General features: G+C 28.9%; 1 protein-coding gene across 1 annotated transcript in view; it reads left to right on the plus strand.

Moving 5' to 3' along the window:
• The window catches only part of eag (potassium voltage-gated channel protein ether a go-go), a 57,966-nt gene that overhangs the window by 12,379 nt on the left and 25,503 nt on the right, over positions 1-20,084 (plus strand). Inside the window, exons 2-4 of the mRNA XM_016070198.4 lie at positions 13,758-13,991; positions 17,378-17,506; positions 17,650-17,771. Coding sequence (XP_015925684.1) covers positions 13,758-13,991; positions 17,378-17,506; positions 17,650-17,771 — 485 coding nt within the window. The remainder of the gene's footprint in view (positions 1-13,757; positions 13,992-17,377; positions 17,507-17,649; positions 17,772-20,084) is intronic.

The following is a 20,084-nucleotide window of genomic DNA, read 5'->3' on the forward strand; positions in this document are numbered from 1 at the left end:
GTGCAGCGATAGGAATTCAGTTTAATAATCATATTTTTAGTAAAATATTGATATAAAATTGTTAAAAAAGTTAATTGTTGGCATTTTTAAAGACAAAAACATCAAGATGTGTAAAGATATTAGTTTGAAAATAATTTTCAGCGTTAAAAAAACATTTTTTTTTTTTTAAATTTTTCTTAAAAAGAATGTTTATTTCAAAACATTTGAGTTTAAACAAAAGGAAACCATATACTTTTTTTAACATTGAAATGGATGATATTTCAAAAATAATAATTATTACATATTCATTAACATTTATAATATTGATAAATTTGAACATAACATGCTTGAATGAACATGACAGAACTTGCTCTTCAGTTTCTGTCAAAATCACCTGATGTCCTACAAAATATATTTTTATGTGTTAAATCGTTTGATTAATTTATTAGAAGAAAAATAATAGTTTACCAGCACGTTTCATGTGTTTCTTGTGAATTTTATTAGAGATAGTATTTCTGTGGATTTTGTACTTCCGAGAAGCTTCTGCAATCGACATACCACCAGCAACTGCTTGCAAACATTGTTGCAGCTTTTCTAAAGTGTAATCACTATAGTTTCTCGTTCCAGGTATTTTTTTTATAACGTCTGACCATTTTTCTGTCGAAAAAAAAAACGAATGAAACTTTGCACAAAGTAGCCCCAAAGTGCTTTTTTTTCATTTTCCGTTTATTTGTTATTAATTTTCAAATTTTTTTTAACGCTAACATGATATAATTGTTTATTAATATATAAATAAAGAATTTTGCACTTACGACAATTGTTTTATCAACGTCTTTGCATTTCACAGCTAAAGTTTCCACGCACACTTCTCGACATCCGACGTCCTCGGAAAGTTGTTGACATTGGATGAACGAAACACACTCTGAGATTGTTTTAAAACTCGAAAAAATGTTTGTAGTAATAGAAGAGACTTCTATCTTCAAATTCCACGCATTTTTAACGTGAAATAAACATAATACTGAAGAGCAGCACTTGAAAAATGCCAAATTCGAATTTGCACAAAGTAGCCCCCGCTGCACAAAGACGACTGCGAATGACGGTACTCAAAATTATTCGAATTACAGCAACTGTGTGAACTTTGTTGTTATGTTAGACATTAATGGTATAAATAAATATTCTATGAAAAAATTAAATTACCTTCTTGATTCTTGCTTGTAAGAAATATTCTTTCGTTGCGAGTGTAAACTGTGTAATAACCAGTGGCCCTAAAAATTACATTATTTTTGTAGTTTACTACAATTACAACTTCTTTGTTACAAATGTAGTTAACAACAACTACTTTTTTTAAATATTGAAACTACAAACTACTTTCGAATTGTAGTACTTACTTCACTGCTCTAAGGATACGAAATTTAATGGAAAACTTAATATACACCTATGTTCAAAATGGTTTTGAATAAGAAATTGGCTTGCAATAAATACAAGGAAATCACTAAGAAATATTTATTAATGTTTACAAGAGCAAGTTTGTTATTCCAAAACATTTTTTTCGAATTTGTTCATTCAACTTCAACTTCTTGTGCCTTTTCGGGCAGCGAATGTTTCATTTAAGAAAGGCGAAATATCAAATAATTGCAATTGTTTAACGCTATTTTAGTTCCTCTAAGAAATTAAGTACATCGAAAATACGTTTCTTTGAAATAACATCAATCTTTCACGAGTTCGCATATGAAAATTTGACCAAAGTGATTCTATTTTTTGAAATGACTCGTTTAAATACATAATTTTAAATATTGAAATTCGGTTCAGCTGGTAATTTTCATTGCATCCATTGACCGACTCGCGAAGACCATCAAATTACGAAAAATGGTTTCTTTTAAACTAAAGTTCAGGAATCGCTACAAACTACTGGTTTTTTGTATCCCACTCTTAGACCACTGGTCATAACCAATTAGACAAATATTTACAATTAATACCTTAATGAATGAATAATATTAAAAATTAATAATTTTCTTTCATTTTTCTCTTTTCCTTCTACGCTCTCTTTAATAGACATTCTGCATATTTAAGAGGATTTGCTTTTTATCTCTTTTCGAGCATTTCGTCACTTCATAAGAAAGTATCAATCGAACAAATAAAGCATTCAAAGTCCAAAATTACATCTTTAACAAATTCTAAACATTTTTATTAAAATGATTTAAATTTTTGATCAAAAGTTAAATTTTCTTTCTAACTTTATAAGCGCTTAAATTACATTTAATACATTTAAATTTCAATTACTCTTTTATTTATTTCTTGATTTTGTTTAATTTAAAAAAATTATATGAGAAATCTGATCCTAATATTATATTTGCTTTGAAAATTTAATTTCTTTCTTTAGAATTCAACATAATTCTCATATAATTAATCATATATCATTTACAAAAGTATTTTCCTGAAGAAGCAACAACTTATAAATCAAAACAGAAATAATAAACAATTGTACGTAATGTCTAAGCTCAAATCAGGCTAATTTTGATTTATTAACTGGATTCACACTACTAAATCAAAGGTTGCTGTTGTCATTTAAATATTTTCCAGTATATAATTTTTACATAAATTTGCTTTATCGATTGCTTAAATTACATTTGGATTCAATTTGAAATAATGTTGTAGGTATGACTTTAAATAAAAGTCACGCCCCAAACAGAAGTATGTCACCGTCGCACATGTACAAAGCTTAATAACTTGAATTAAAATATGTAATTCTTTTTTGTTTCTGGAATTCAAAGTATCTTAATAAACTATTTTTGAGTGCAAAGTATCATAACTTTCCCTGAGAGAAATTTTTCTGTGGAGATATAAATGTAACTTTCTGTTGCAGTTGTTACAATAATTAAGAGTAAAATTAAATAGTCTTACTTTTTGTAACGAAGAGCAATTTTCTGTGGGCAAGAAATAAAACCTATCAGATTGTCATAATTTTAGAGATTTGCAGAATTACTTGCCTAGCTATTTGCAGACAAGACCATGAAACAAACATTTTTGGCGAAGTCTTTTCACACACAGTTCATAAATTAAAATAAGCAAGTTAATGACAAAATTTTATTCTTTTTCATTAAAACATGTGTGGGTGAAATAGTATACACCTTTGCAGTTAATATTCAAAATTTCAAATATATTTCAAGAAGTTATAATTCTCATCCTCGTATCCACATTTCTCTGAACTGAGCGGAAAAAAACAATCCACATTTCTCTGTACTGAGCTAGTTTGAAAAACTGAATAGATGCTAAGCCCATTTTTTTAAACGCGCATTTCGACGCGTGTCAATTTTCTTAAACACGCATTTTAAGCTGCGTCCATATTTTTAAACACGCATTTTTATCTGTCTCCATTTTCTTAAACTCACATCTTGAGGTGCGTCCATTTTCTTAAACATATTTTTTAAACTGTGCCTATTTTCTTAAATACACATTTAGAGCTGTGTTCAATTTCTTAAACATGCTTTTAAACCTGTGCCCATTTTCTTAAACACACATTTTGGGCTGTGTCCATGTTCTTTAACACGCATTTTGATTTGTCTCCATTTTCTTAAACACATATTCTGAGGTGCGTCCATTTTCTTAAACATGCTTTTTAAACTGTGTTCGTTTTCTTCACATATTTCCAGGTGTATGCATTTTCTTAAATATACTTTTTAAACTGCGTCCATTGTTTTAAACACACATTTTAAGCTGTGTCTATTTTCTTAAACACGCATTTTGAGCTTTATCTATTTTTTTAAACATGCATTTTTTGCTGCTTCCATTTTCTAAAAAAACATGCATTTTTAGCGATGTTCAGAATCAGAATTTGACATACTGAAAAAATATTGCTCAAGGTGACTATTTTCTAGATAAATAAGCGATATTTTCGTTTGGATTCATTAAATACGCAATTTTATTCCTATTTTATGAGCAGATATCTTTTATCCAGCTTGCTCGTCCTCTTCTTTGGAAATGGAAAATTGAGGCAATTTCTTTTTAAACGTGGTAATCGTGTTCTTAATTGTGCTTCAAGAAATAATTCATGAAATTTTTCAAATTAGCATTTTAAATTCTTCAGATAACAGACAAGAAACATTTTTTAGTGAAGAAGGTCATCGAGAAATATATTAAACTAAAGGGGATTTATACTTATTTGCAAAATAGCTTTGGAGTAGGGAATTTTTCCGTGATATCAAATAATTCGTGTTATCGAAATGCTATACTGTATTCATTTTATTGGTATATTTTTACTCAGGCTGTAAGTTCATTTAAGAGTGAAATTTTTCTTCGTTATTACCTTTGATATAAATGATACAAATAAGTACCGTCATTCGGGGCATACTTTGTGCAGGATTTCGCAGTTTTTGAACTTTGACATGTAAAAAAACTATGTTAATTCAAACTTTAGTAAAATTTATCGATATTATATTCATAACTGGACTTAGACGAGTGAATTTGATCAATATTGGCATTATTTGTATGTAATATTGACGAATAATAAGTCAAAACATACCTTGCACAAAGTAGCCCCCAAATGGGCTACTTTGTGCAGCGATAGGAATTCAGTTTAATAATCATATTTTCAGTAAAATATTGAAATAAAATTGTTAAAAAAAGTTAATTGTTGACATTTTTAAAGACAAAAACATCAAGATATGTAAAGATATTAGTTTGAAAATAATTTTCAGAGTTAAAAAAAACCATTTTTTTTTGAAGAATTTTTTCTTAAAAAGAATGTTTATTTCAAAACATTTGAGTTTAAACAAAAGGAAACCATATACTTTTTTTAACATTGAAATGGATGATATTTCAAAAATAATAATTATTACATATTCATTAACATTTATAATATTGATAAATTTGAACATAACATGCTTGAATGAACACGACAGAACTTGCTTTTCAGTTTCTGTCAAAATCACCTGATGTCCTACAAAATATATTTTTATGTGTTAAATCATTTGATGAATCGCATTAGAAGAAAAATAATAGTTTACCAGCACGTTTCACGTGTTTCTTGTGAATTTTATTAGAGAGAGTATTTCTGTGGATTTTATACTTCCGAGAAGCTTCTGCAATCGACATACCACCAGCAACTGCTTGCAAACATTGTTGTAGCTTTTCTAAAGTGTAATCAAGGTAATTTCTCGTTCGAGGTATTTTTTTTATAACGTCTAACCATTTTTCTGTCGAAAGAAAAACGTATGAAACTTTGCACAAAGTAGCCCCACAGTGCATTTTTTTTTCATTTTCCGTTTATTTGTTATTAATTTAAAGAAATTTTTAACGCTAACATGATATAATTTTTTATTAATGTATAAATAAAAAATTTTGCACTTACGACAATTGTCTTATCAACGTCTTTGCATTTCACAGCTAAAGTTTCCACGCACACTTTTCGACATCCGACGTCCTCGGAAAATTGTTGACATTGGATGAACGAAACACACTCTGAGATTGTTTTAAAATTCGAAAAAATGTTTGTAGTAATAGAAGAGACTTCTATCTTCAAATTCCACACATTTTTAACGTAAAATAAACATAAAACTGAATAGCAGCACTTGAAAAATGCCAAATTCGAATTTGCACAAAGTAGCCCCGAATGACGGTACTCAAAAAGTAAACATGAATGTTTGTTTCAACTATTTTGTTCCCCTTACTACCACTTTAACTTTACTGCCGATAGCTCCATATAAGAAAAAAATAAGCAAACGTCGAAAGTTAAGAACTGGCTGTAACTGCTTGTTAATACTAAGTTCATTTATTTCAAAGCTCCAATTTCTTTATTGTTTTCTTAATTCAGTATGTAAGCTGTTGTAAATATAAAGAATACAAATACTGAGAATAATATATAAAAAAATGCATACATAAAGAATACAAATATACATAAATATATAAAGAATATAGGAATAAATAGTGAAAAGTGGCTATAAATGTGAGACTTTGGACAGTTTCTGTGCTCGTTTAACTTTATAAACGAGACTATAATATCAAAAATTTGTAGTACATCTTTGCTTATACTAAGTGTACGTTTTCTTCTTCATTTTAGTTCGATATAGCCCTTTAATAGTGTAATTTTATCTTAACGGCATATTATTCTCGACAGATTTCACTAATTCTTAACTCTTTAACGCAAAATTCTCATTTTTCATACTTCTTTTTATTATTTATATTAATTTAAGTTGAAAAACGGAAAAAATATTATATTTAGCTTTTTGATAATTTTAAGTTATGAAATACAACCTAAGACACCAGTGCCTCTTTTTATATTAAAGATAATATCTTCCAAACTCGACTCATTTCCAAGCAGTTATTTATATCTAAGAGAAACAGCAATTCATAATTGAAATTTGTTTGATTTACAAAATCAGTTAATGATGAATTTTTGAATATTCATGAAGAATAATTTTCAAAATTTTTTATTTTGGATTTTTTATTTAAATAGAATTCCGATACTCTAACAGATTTTTTAGTAGCTATTAGACTGCTTTTTATTATAAGAAAATACCAAAATATATCTTTACTTGTAATTAGGGCACCAGAAAAAAATACATAAAAGGGACACCGGTATCCCATCTGAGCCAAAGGATCTCTAGTTCTAAATTAATCTAGTATATTTTTAAAGATCGAAATTTGTTTGATGAAATTTGTAAAAACTTTTTCATTGCCTTATTTCGTTTTGTCTGTTTATTCAATTTAAATTTTTCTTGTGAATTTCTAAAATAGTAATAGAAAGCTCATCAAAGATAAATTAATTAACATAGCTTCAGAAATTTGAAGGAAAAAGTTCATTTATAAATTTACTGAAACAATTACTTTCCCAATAATATTTTTTTCTCACACTGAGAAACAATGTTGACCTAATCAAATTTTCTACCTTGAAACAGTTTTTTACTTTTTTTTTTCAAATGACAGCATTTGAAAGGATTCGGAAACACGTGATCTGATGAGAAATCAATTGTGAAGCGCAATATACGATCCGAAATGAATTCTATATAAAATAAATAAGTATGTAGAAATGCATACGATACAAACAAATAACGTTATTTCACTATAAAAAGCTGAATTTCGATTAAATTACTTATCTATTTATGTCCGCCATTTTTTAATCATATTTTAAGGTGATTTCAAGGTAAAGGAACAATTAGAAATTGTAATTTTACTTAACTTTTTTTATGAGAAGGAATTTATTTTTTACGCCATTTTTCAATAATATTTCAGAGTTATTGAGAACAATTCAGAATGATTGAGGTAGAGAAGCAATTAGAAATAATAATTTTACATAGCTTTTTTTTATGAATTTGAATTTATTTTTTGCATTATTGTTCAATAATATTTCAGAGTGATTTCAAGGTGGAGATAATTTTACACACATTTTTTTATGAATTACAATAAAAATATTATGTATTCACATTTGCTACTAATGTATTTCAAACATAGATACATATTAGCAGAATCTATTTTGACAAACATATTTACTATTTTAATATATGGACTATACTGTAAAAAATTTTTAGTCTATCTCAACAACGAAAATTGCAAATAATTTACATCGAAGAGGTGTAACAAAGCACCATACATAACTCTTGGATCTAGATGTTTCACAAGGCAAAAAATTGTCCGAGGCAAAGTCAAACCTTGATTGTGAGCAAAAACTGTTGATTGTCTGACTATTTCGTAAGTAAAACATTGACGAAAATAATTCATAAATGGAGTGAATGAATCTGAGCTTGTATAAGCTTTATCAACTGTTGGAGTTAAGATTTAACTACACCTTACAAAGTGTGTATGATTCATTTTCAATTCGGAATTAAACTGAAATAACATACCACTTCAACACCAAATTTGGACTGGTATTACCGGTATAAATGCAGCTTTTGCAGTGTGTGGTTTCACCCTTTTAGATCAAGAGGCCTTTACCGTCATGACCAAATTCTACCATCAAAGGTGTGTAAACAGAGTGACAAAAAGTAAAAAGTAAAATTTAATTATTGCTTATTAATTTTCCTCAGTAACAGTACAGTACTTTGGACAGTATTAAGTCAGTGCTTGGTTTTTTAGAATATTAATGGAATTCTTTCTGACAAAATTATATCAATACAAATCTTCAATTATCATTTTTATATAGGTAGCATAGATTTGTCAATAGTTAAAGTTTTGAAAAATATCATTGTTTGTGCGTAATTTTTCAGTCAAAGAACTTTTCAGCTTCATCCAAATAATTTTTCATTCGTTTGGATAAAAATAAAAATAGCTCTTAAGAATTCTAAACACAGATGAATATAAAGTATTTAATTACCTGGTGAAGCAAAACAACACGAATGAAACACGTGTAAAGTTTTATGCTTTTCAAGTTATTTTACTTTATTTATACACTGTAAAAAATTCTGGATAAAATTCAGGTAAAAAGTACTATTACCTGAGTGCCGGTACTTTTGGCCATAAAATTAGTTTTTACTGTAAAATTGTAGGGAACATAAAATCTGATGAACCGTAATTTTCGCAGTAATATTTACTGAATCATTGAAATTAAATAAATATTACTGTGAAAATTATGGTACAAAATTTCATGGTAGAAATGAATTTTGTGGATACTGCACTCAGAATACCAGAACTTTTTACCGTAATATTATTCGGAAATTTCAATAGTGTACATAGAATGAAGTATTCCCTATCCTCATTTGGATACTATACCGTTCCGAAATTATTTAGCACATTAATTCTTTGAATATGTAGAGGATTATCTAAAAGTAATCAGGTACTATTCTTCCTATTCTGATAAAGTGAAGCCAATATTTAAACTTTCTTATGAAAGATATTGTAATGTGGAAAATACTCCATCATTAAAATTTTGTTGAGTATGAAAAGCATAAAAAAATTAAAATGAAAAAGGCAATTTAAAGATGCATTCAACTGCGGATATACAAATTTAAAGAATTAAAGGAAAGAAAGATTTGCAAGTGCTTTTAAAATAAAATAAAAGAACTGGAAAAGTCATTAAATAATTCGTCTGTATTCATTGGAATAGCCAACGAGGAATCCAAAAACTCAAGAATTTTAATGGCTTCGAAATAAATAATCAAATAGCATGCATGCTGTAAAAGACAAAAAAATGCTGCCCTTATTTGTTTCTAAATTGTTTTTCTTCTAACTATAATTTTAGAAAAGTTCAAAAGATTAATGAGAATTTCTAAAGAATTAGATAAACTGCATAGTGCGGAAAAAACATAATAAACTAATGATCGTATATTATTAAACTAGCATCATATCTTTATGGTTGAAGGGGACAATCTGAACTATGATATTTAAAAGGAGCATACTATATTTTAAGTTGCGAACCAGATTCAAAAACGAAACAAATATTTTCCCTCAAAAGATGACCACAATCTGGAAAATATGGTCTCAATTCTTAAAGTGGCCGGAAGTTTGGTCGTCTAAATTTACCTTTTGAGTGTTTCACCATATTTATAAAATTATTTAAGCAAATCAAAAAATCCTTGAGTGAAATTGTAAAATTCGCTCATCTTAAAAACATTTTTGCAAAATCTTATTCTTTAAATTTATTTATTTTAATGCTGATGTTTAGGATAAAATATTTAAAATTGTATTAGTATACAACTTTTTAAATTATTTCAAACTATATAATTTTAAATGAATAAACCCAAAGTTTGAGCAAAATCGTTCAACTAGATATTGAGAAATCAAAATTTTGAAAAGACGACTACCTTAAACTATTTGACTAAATTTTTCTCGAAATTTTTGATATTTTCAAATGAATGCATTTACTTTAAAATGATATTAATGAAGCTATTCTCATTATTAAAATAAATAATAAAAAACTATGAATGACATTAAAATAATTAAGTTACTAACTCATAATCAAAATAAATAATAAAAAACAATAAATGACATTAAAATAATTAAAATTTGCAACAAAAGAATTATTCTTCGATGAACTATGTAGTTTTATAGTCTTGTACAAAATGTTTCAGATGCGTTTAAATAGTTCCATAATTTTGTACAAAAACTTTCAGATTGACTTTAATAGATCCATAATTTTGAGCAAAAATATTCGCTTAAATAGTTTCATAACTTTGACCAAAAAGTTTTAGATTCATTTAAGCAGCCTCATAATTTTTAGCAAAAAGATTGGCTTAAGTAGTTTCAGAAATACGATAAAAAAATTTACATTAAGTTATACATTACAATAAATTTATATTAAGGTTACATTAAAATAAATTTGCATTAAAGTAAAATTTACATTAAGGGTGTGATATTTTGAGAGGGCGACAACCCCACAGAATCCAAAAGAAATGTTTGTTCAGACAAAGTACTTAATTAGCATATTTGAGTACCACCTCAAGAACGCTTATTACGTCCATTCATTTGAACAAAAGTTATTCAGATGCACATCGGTATCACGACTCGGATCGGGGAAATGCTTATTGTCCCAGAAATTAATAACTTTTAATGAATATATTTAACATTAAATTCCAGAATATCAATGCTTATACTATCCCTTAAAAAATTTAAGGTGTTTTTGAGGTGTTGATTTAAAGTTTATTGGAAGTTGAGTTCAAACAGAACCTTAAGAAATTACCTCCCAAGGCTTAAGACAAATGAAGTTATTTTATTAGCACTTGAGGTTTTTTAGGATTGATAGAAATCTACCTTAGAGCAACCAGTTTATAGAGGTTGTTTTTGAGGTATGTATGTTATTTTATCTACATTTCAAGGTGAATAATTTTACCTGATCATTAAAGTATTGTTGAGCTATATATGAGGTTGATTTTAGTAGTTGCAGATGAGGTTGAAATTATTATTGAGGATTATGTTATTGAGGTCTATTGATGAAGTTATTTTTTGGTGCAAAACATAACCTCACACCTGTCTACCTCAAAAACACCCTATTTTTTAATAATGAATAGGCATGCAAAATTGTTGGAAATTGTATAGTCATAGGATCCGTAATAGTTAGACTACAGACAGACCAGAACATTTGTTCAAAATAGAAGTACCCTCTACTAACATATGTTCAAGTAACCAAGCAAACACTATAAATTCAAGCCATCTTTTGAGGGACAAAAAAGAAGCTACCAAAATAAAGATTTCCAAATTGTATTGGAAAAACAATTGATGATCACAGAATTGTCCCATTTTTGCTATTTGTTGTTCATTTCTAATTGTCTAAAGGTTAATTACCTATTATTATTCTTGCACCCTTGAGATGACTGTCATAATTATATGGATTAATTTCCAAATAATGCCATATATAACACACATATTCGCTCACTTTTTTTACCATGCTTTAAATACATTAAGCGTGAGACAAAACAATAAAAATCTAATTGATTGAACGGGATTTCAAATAAATGTTATTTCTTTCATTCTTAAGCCTTTCTTTAAAGACTGTGTTGCTATAACGATTTTTAGCGAATAACAAATGTTGTTGTCGGTTGAATAAATGGTATGACTCCCTTGACAGTAATACGCAATAAATTCTCATTCGAGGTTGAAAAATTGTTTTTATGTTAATCTAAGGACTTGGGAATACTTGATTTTGTTCACTAGATTTTCGAATTATCCGTTAACTTTTTGACATGAGTGTACACTGCGCAAAATAAAAAGGATATTATTTTAAGTAATTTTAGTTCTAATAATTGGGCTTTCCCGTACTAAGTGCCAATCTTAATGATTTAAAAGAGTAACCTCAAATACATTAATTAAATAGCGCAGACTATAAATTGAGTTACAAGGACAGACTCGGAAACTTACTTTCTGTGAATAAAAATTTTTTTTTTCAACTGAGTTTTGAACATCAAAATATCAGGGGTAGTCGCAATTTGAGAAATTATATTCCAATAGTTTGAACTCTATTAAATGTTAGTTTCAGATTTTGCACGGTTCATCCTCTAAAGAATATGGAAACCTTCATTTATTGAGAACTATTCAACCGACTTCGGTACATTAATGTCGAATTCAGTTTCTACATATTTAGTCATATCCCGTAAAGTTTTTAAGAAAATTGAAAAAATAAATTTTGCACACAATTATAAGATTCGTTTCTCCAAAGATATAACTATGTAAAAAATATTGTTTAATAATTATTTATTACTTTTTATTATTTTATTTGATAATTATAGAAAAAATATTGAATAGTAAGGTATAAAATATTTGACATAATTTTAAACTATGTATTTTTAAATGACAAAATTTGATCAAAATTGGGCAGACCAATCCGTTCAGTTGACCCTATTGTCAATTCCATGGTGGATCACGCGACATCTAGCGTTGTTTTCCAAGAAGTAACATTGGTTTAACCCATAAAACTGCTTACAGACAAATATAATGTAGTAAAAGCGTTGAACTTCTCACAAATTTAGAGCAACGATCTCAGTACATAGCCAGGGAAATACCCACACCATAATTACAAACCCATGGATTTGCAATGAAGATCTGTGTCCAAATACTTATTGTATATAATGTAAAACATCCATGAGTGCCCGAACAATTATTGTAGATAGTATGCATGGCGCAAAATAGAACTCCTTTTTAACCTATTTAATAATCATGTACTGGGATTGAATTTTAATTATTTGTAGACCCAATCTTAAATCTACTAATTAGTTAGTGCAGATGATATTTTTAAGTTTCGAAATCAAGCGCAAAAACGTTCTTTCTCTGTATAAATATAAATTTTGTGGCGGACCTTAAGAATATAGGGAGGGGGTAGCCGGAAAATATGGTGATAATAGTTTAGGCCGGTTGAAATTTTGAACTCCTTCATGTTGGTTTCAGTTTTTGCATAATTCACCAACTCAAAGACATATTTAAACTTAATTCTAGCTATCCCATTCAAATTTTGCTTTTTTCATACAAAATTACTTATATTGGTGTTATATATCTTACAATTTAAAAAAATTTTGCTTTATTAATATACTAAATAATTATTTAAAACACAGAATTAATTTTGAAAAAACAAGTGTTGCAATTTTAAGGATTTTTTTTTCTTCAGAAAGAGTAAAATGCAAAAATCATTGGGGGCCCAAATTTACGACAGCCCTCCTGTCCAAACTATTGGGATCATATTTGGTAACTATTCCCTATGTTTTGTGATTACTAACAAATCAAAAGCGCTTCAGTACTGCATCCGCTATAAAACAAAACCTTTTATTTACGCTTTTAAATCAATTTGCGCTTCTGTTTTCATATTTTGCTATTTGGTAATCTTATTACTAAAAGTTTTACTACTCGCTTTTTAGATTTCGCTTTATGTTTTGTTCTGTTTTCACTCTACATTTCATTTTCTGTTTTTTACGTGATGTTTAAAACTTAATGTGTTCTATTCTATTTTGCTTCAGAAAAATTTTTAAGTACTCCTCACACTATTCTATTGATATATTTTGCTTTGGCTATATTGTTACAATATTAGAAAGCACTTCATTTTGTGGATATAATCGTACAAGCTGATGAAAAGATTATAGCTTTTTTTCCGGATTGTTATTAATTTTTTTTAAAAATAATTTTCTTCTTCTCTTTTTTCATTATTCTGTAATTTTTTCCATATTTTCTCTACATTTTGAAACTTTAAGAGTTCTATACACTTCTAGCTTGTGCGCAGTAAATGGAACTTATTGATTTTCTTCGTTTTTCTCTTTTTTCTTTTTCTCCTTTTTGTATTTATTTATTGTGCTATATATGTAGTAAATATTGTCTCTCTCCTCTAGTAATGTATTGTATGAATGAAAATTTTGCATGTCTTATTTTTTTAGCTGATTGTAGTTTCCTTTTGGCCAACGCTCAGATTGTTGACTTCCCAATCGTTTACTGTTCCGAGTCCTTCTGCAAAATATCCGGTTACAATCGAGCCGAGGTGATGCAGAAATCATGCCGATGCGCCTTTATGTATGGGGAACACACAGATAGAATGAGTATATCCAAAGTTGAACATAGCCTAGAAAACCATGACCAAATACAGGTGGAAATTCTCCTTTACAAAAAGAACAGTAAGTAAATATTTAACTTTCTTTAGATAAATATGAGTCCACTATCATCATTCATTATTGCTTTAGATTTATTTGCATTACATAAGGTCTGTTCAATCAGAAAGAAAGAGATAATGTATGATAATATATCTATATGAGAGATCAATAAGAAATAGCATCTGTATTTAATACGAAATAGTATCTGTACTTATGTTATTTTTGAGCATACATGAATACCACCGGTACCGTAAACCGGGGCGAGTCTACCCATTTTTTCAGTTTGTCAACTTTCAAGTGGTCAAACTTTTGTAAATATTAAAGAAAAAAGACTTTTAATAGGTGTTTCGGAATCGCTATTTATCCCTCTTTAAAGCTGTGAAATCGATTTTAGAAAATATTAACAGTTACGCTGTAACTGTATATTTTTATAGAACTGCTGACAAATCTCTCGTATGGGGCGAGTCTACCCATTCTACTAAAATGAATGTTAACATTGTAAATAATCAAATTTTACTATTAAATTGTTATTTTAGCTACTATATAGGATATTTATGAAGCAAAATTCATAACTTTATTATAGATTCCATTTTTTTATTCATAAAATAACACAAATTGAGTATTTGATCGATTATCACATTTTGATCAATCATTAACATTATAAAATAACATTTTTTTCTGATTATTGTTGATAAAAATAAATTAAAATTAATAATTTGTTAATAATTTGTTTGGCTTTTACCCTTTGGATAGCTTTTTCCATCTCAGGTGGCATTTTTTTGTAACATTTAAATCCATTTGCTTTGCGAATATAATTTCGAACCATCTGTAATAATAAATAATAATTTATTTAACTTGCATTAAATAAAAAAAGTTAATTTTGTAATATAAAAATTGAAAAAGTAGGTAAAATAAACATATTTTATATTTACATTTATATTTAACCTAAAAATTTTCTTATTAATGATAAATTTATCAATGCAAAATTAAAGTAGTATACTCAAATTCATTTAAAATGACTTAATTTTAATATAAACAAAGTTCTAAATTATATTATGCTTTATTAAAACTAAATACGAATGGGTAGACTCGCCCCGCGAATTCTGGCTTTTTGTTTACAACAGCAAAACTTACATTCTTTTTGTTTTCTTTTTTCATATAAAATTAATGTAATCTTAGTCTTAGATAAGTTTATCACTTAACCAAAGTGAAAATAGTAATAATAATAATATACTTACGGAGCACCAACTAAAAGTTTGCTGATTTTCAATACAAATATCTCAAAAGACGTTTGAACAGGTTGGTTAAAAATACACCAAATAAATAAAAACGGATCAAACTACTACAGCGCCATCTTCCTTAGAGTCTGAACTAAGTCCTCCGTCGGTAAAAAATTTTTTATTTGCAATTTAAAATAGTGAAAATTAAATAAAACTAAAATGGGTAGAATCGCCCCAGTTTACGGTAGCAGAAATTGCAGCATAAATCTGCTGCACTAACTACTTAAATCCAAACTTGTCTACCACCAGAGAATTTATTTATTTATTTATTTATTTTTTTTGGTTAATGGCGAGCACTTGGGTCTATTTCCCATTGACCTCAGAAATGCCAGAACTGCTACTCTCTCCTCGTTATCCAGTGAGCACCTATGGCTAAGCCACGGCGGTGGAGCAGCGTCGCCCAAGTCACACAACCACAAACCCGTTTATAGGGCGGGTCACATTCACACAATCACACAGAAGAAAGGACATAGAACACAGAGAGAGAGAAAGAAACATCCATGTCCTGAGCGGGATTCGAACCCGCAGCCATCGGCTCCGCAGTCAGGCACGCTAACCACTCGGCCACCTGGTCGGCACCAGCAGAGATAATTATTAAAAAAAATTCAGTTTACTCTAACATACATGTCATAAAATTTGTGAACATAAGGTTCTTAAAAACTATACATAAAAATTTTATGTTTAAGTTTAATTTTATTGAAAGCCCCACTACCGCGATGAAGGGCTTTTGCTACCGGGTTTCCACCAAGTGAGAACTTTAGTAAATATTAATGAACAATTAAATAAGATGTTCAATGTGTAATAATAATTATAAATTTATGGATAAGATAAACAATAGCCAGCTTGTATTACAAAAGTGGAGTAAATGTGCTACTATGAATATCGTAAACAAAGCAGTTGATTCTTATGGTTTCTAAAAGAAGATTTTTCCCGGGATTGTGAAATTGTATTTTACAAATGAAATGTATCACTGAAACAATGAAATGTATCTATTGATTTTTTTAATTTATTAATATTATTAATATATTACTAACATATAGACAAGTTTTAGTCCATATGCCGGATCTTTATAAAATCTCTGTACTTTATCCTATATTAGGTTTAATATGTAAAAACATTGTTTCTGATATAAATAGTGTGTTATTATCTAATATAATTTAATTAAAATTAACTATTTTGAATACCTTACTTTATGTATTTTGAAGATTCGGGTGATAGGCTTAACCTTATAAAAACAAATTAAAATGCATTTCTGAATACTAAATATCATCTTGTTACATAAGGGAACATTTAATAAAACTATATTACACACTTAATTACGTTTCACATATTTGCTGCGCGATGTTCTGTTTTTATAAACATTACAGAATAAGTTTCATTAAAATTTTTTTAAGACTCCTTTTTTATTTTTTGTGATATTTTAATTTTTGATTTACACAAAAAGGTTTCGTCTGAAAACCCTGGATTTTTAAAATCAACTATATTTTTTAGATTAACTTATAGCTGAATGAGAATGTAAATTATTTAGTTTTTAATATCAACAAATGGAAAAGGAAATTAGATTTTTTTTTTCATATCGCTTTTTGAAAATTTTCTTTTACAAAACAATTTTTCACCTTCTAGAAATATTTTTTAATTTTTATTATACATAAGTGTTTCTTAAGGAGGATATACTAGTCCGAGCTTTAGCACGAACGCAGCTGAATGAAATGCGCGAAATTCAAATCCTGAGTCCCTTATAAACTAAGAAGGGGAAGATCCTTCTATTAGGAAAAAAATATTTCATCCACTTTTCTTTGGGGGGGGGGGGAGGATAGATTTATAATATGTGATTCATTGTTGTTAGTTCAGGAAACAAATAAATTTTCAAAAAAATAAAAACTTGTATTATAGCTTCGTATCTTATTTTGTAAAACGTATTTCAGAAAGGAAGTTTTATTATACTATCCATATTTGATTTGTTTTTTATCAATTTTTTTTCGTGAGACATGCTCTGGAAAATCGAGTGTCTAATTTATTTACTTTTGAAGAAAAAAGAGTTTCATGAAAATTTTGCAGCTCCAGTTACTTTTCTTTTAAAATCTTAAAATATTTCTCTGTATTTTAATCAAGATATATGTTAATTTTTAGGGTCTCCATTATGGTTACTTTTACACGTAGCACCCATAAAGAACGAGAAGGATATAGTTGTTCTATTCCTTCTCATCTTTCGAGACATAACCGCCTTGAAGCAGCCCTTGGAAGACGATGCATCCAAAGGTAAGTGATATTTCGAAAAAAAGAACACTACTATGTATCTTGGGAGTCTACGTGAATATTAATTTTAAAAATAACCAGAATAGTTATCAACCCTATATGAAAATAAAATAACTATAAGGACTATATAATTTCTTCTCTTTTAGGGCTGAGCAAGTTCGCGCGACTAGCGAGGTCCGTGACGAGAAGTCGATCCGTTCTTGTTCAACAATTTTCGATGCATCTGCCCATCAAAACAGAAAACACAAAACAATCACAAATCGCTCATGTAAGTATTTAAATTATTATTAAGTGAATTTTTTTTAATATTATTTAGTAGGCTATAACATAGCAACAAAATTAAATTATCATTAAGTGAAATTCAGTTTTTAATACTATCTATTAAACTACAAAAAAGCAACTATCATGAAATGAAATTTGGTTTTTTAATACTATTTATTAAACTTTTAAAAAGCAAAAACCACTAACTATTATAAAGTCAAAATTCGTGAAATTTGGTTTTTAATACCATCTATTAAGCGATAAAAAAGCTACGAACTTAAATGATCATGAAGTAAGATTTGGGCTTTTAAAACTATCTATTAGGCTTTAAAATAACAACAAACTTATAGTACCATAAAGTAGAAATAAGGGGAATTTTTTTTTCAATACTATTTATTGGGCTACAAAAAAAGCAGCGAACAAAGGATATACCGGATATCAGGCCTAGCCAGTCGTATTTTCATACCCGGACTCTGTGAAAGAATTTCAGCATCCGGTCCCGGATAACCAGACATAGTTATCAATTCTCATTACCCGGTAATGTGTCCTCACCAAATTTAGCGAGTACTTAGTATAGGGTAACACTCGCTTATGCTTGACGCTACCAATTATTTAGATTCAGAGTGAATTAGATATTTATGAGATCAATAATAATTTTTGAAACCTACGTAATCCATTAGTTTTTTCATTATTTAAGCTCAGCTTTGGCATGATAGATTTAACCCAGGTTAATTTTAAATAGATGGGCCTGCAAGCTGTCATGTTCAGTAATTATTCTAAGACAAACAACTCCTCGGCCCTGGGAAGGAGGGAAAGATGAGAGCACTGCTATCCATCAAGAAGGCTAGCCCAGGATTTTCCATCAGCTAAGTCCCTAAGAGCAGATATTACTCTGTGTCTGAATTTGCTCTTAAGAAGCCGCCTTGCATTTCTAAGAGGAACTGAATGAAAAGGTGAATGCTATACTGAAGCCTCTCAAGCCAACATGTCAGCCCGTTCATTTCTGTAGATGCCACAATGGCTCGCAGCATGAGAATCGAAAAGACAGCAAGATTTTGTTCAGATGGTTCACCAATAGCTGTAATAGCCATAAGGATTGCAAACATTTCCCCATCAAATTTATCTGCCCAAGTGTCAAAAGGTTCTCTAAGGCTGAAATATTTGGAGTAAGCACCGGCTCCAACTCTACCAGTTGAAAAAGTGGCGGATCCATCAATAAAAACCCGCAGACATTCCTGACAAGGGTATCTCTCGTGTATAGTGGCCAGAGCAATAGCATACAATTCAGTCTGGTGGAAGTCCGATTTCCAGATAGGCTGTACCAAGTCAAATCTGAACTGTTAAATATTTTTTTGAATGGTTAAAGACATAAACACCAAATGAATCAGCAATTCTACAGTTTTATTACAAAAAAAAACGTACATTAAAACTGACACTTGATTTATGATTTATTTATTTTTTAAATATGACTTCTTTTAGTGAGCCTAAGCAGATATGAGTAATATTAGCTATCTGTATCTTTTAATTACAATTTATCCAGAAAGCGTGTTTCTTTCTGGTTGGCTCAGTAAGTTTGTTTGGTTCGGGTTAGAATTTTCTTACCATCGGACTAACCGCAGAAAAAAAATTTGCACAAAGAGTGGCAAAAAAAATTTAAATACGAAAGAACAAAGGTGTTTTTAAACTCAAACCAATTATTATTGAGGTAAATATGAGAAAAAGAAGAATTAAAATTATCGAAAACCAGTTTAGTTGAAGATAAAGCTTTGTGTGGTTCTTAATGCAACGCGAATGTATTTCAGCCTCACTAAACAAATTGACTTTTGATTATTTTAGTCCCACTTTTGTTCTTCCCGGCCTCCATACTGATTGCTCAGAGCTTGGATACGTTTTTTCTCTACTGAATATTTATTTTTGACCTATAATTCACATGGACCTAATGTACCGTTAAATTTAGGGCCTTATACATGCCTGCCAACTTACGATTTTTACGAAAGATTTTTACGAATGGTAACAAGCTGTATGCTTTTATGTATGATTCAGAATTTTAAAAAAAATTGATTCAAAATATTTATAATCACCACGAAATAAAGAACTTAAAAATATATATAGGAATCCAGAAATTATGCGACACTCTCAGAAATGCAACTCTTACTTTTGACGATTCAGCAAACTTTGAGCTGTATTTTATTAATTTTGAGAATCATTTCTCCGAGAAATCACGTGATTTGTGACAAAACGCAAACTTTCAAATATATGACGAAAATATTTCCTTAACTTGAAACCTCATCGTAGTGAATTGTGTGAGATAAACTAGAAT

The sequence above is a fragment of the Parasteatoda tepidariorum genome, chromosome 12 (genome assembly GCF_982258835.1).
Source record: "Parasteatoda tepidariorum strain Cologne lab strain chromosome 12, Ptep-v5.0, whole genome shotgun sequence".
NCBI classification, from domain to species: domain Eukaryota; kingdom Metazoa; phylum Arthropoda; class Arachnida; order Araneae; family Theridiidae; genus Parasteatoda; species Parasteatoda tepidariorum.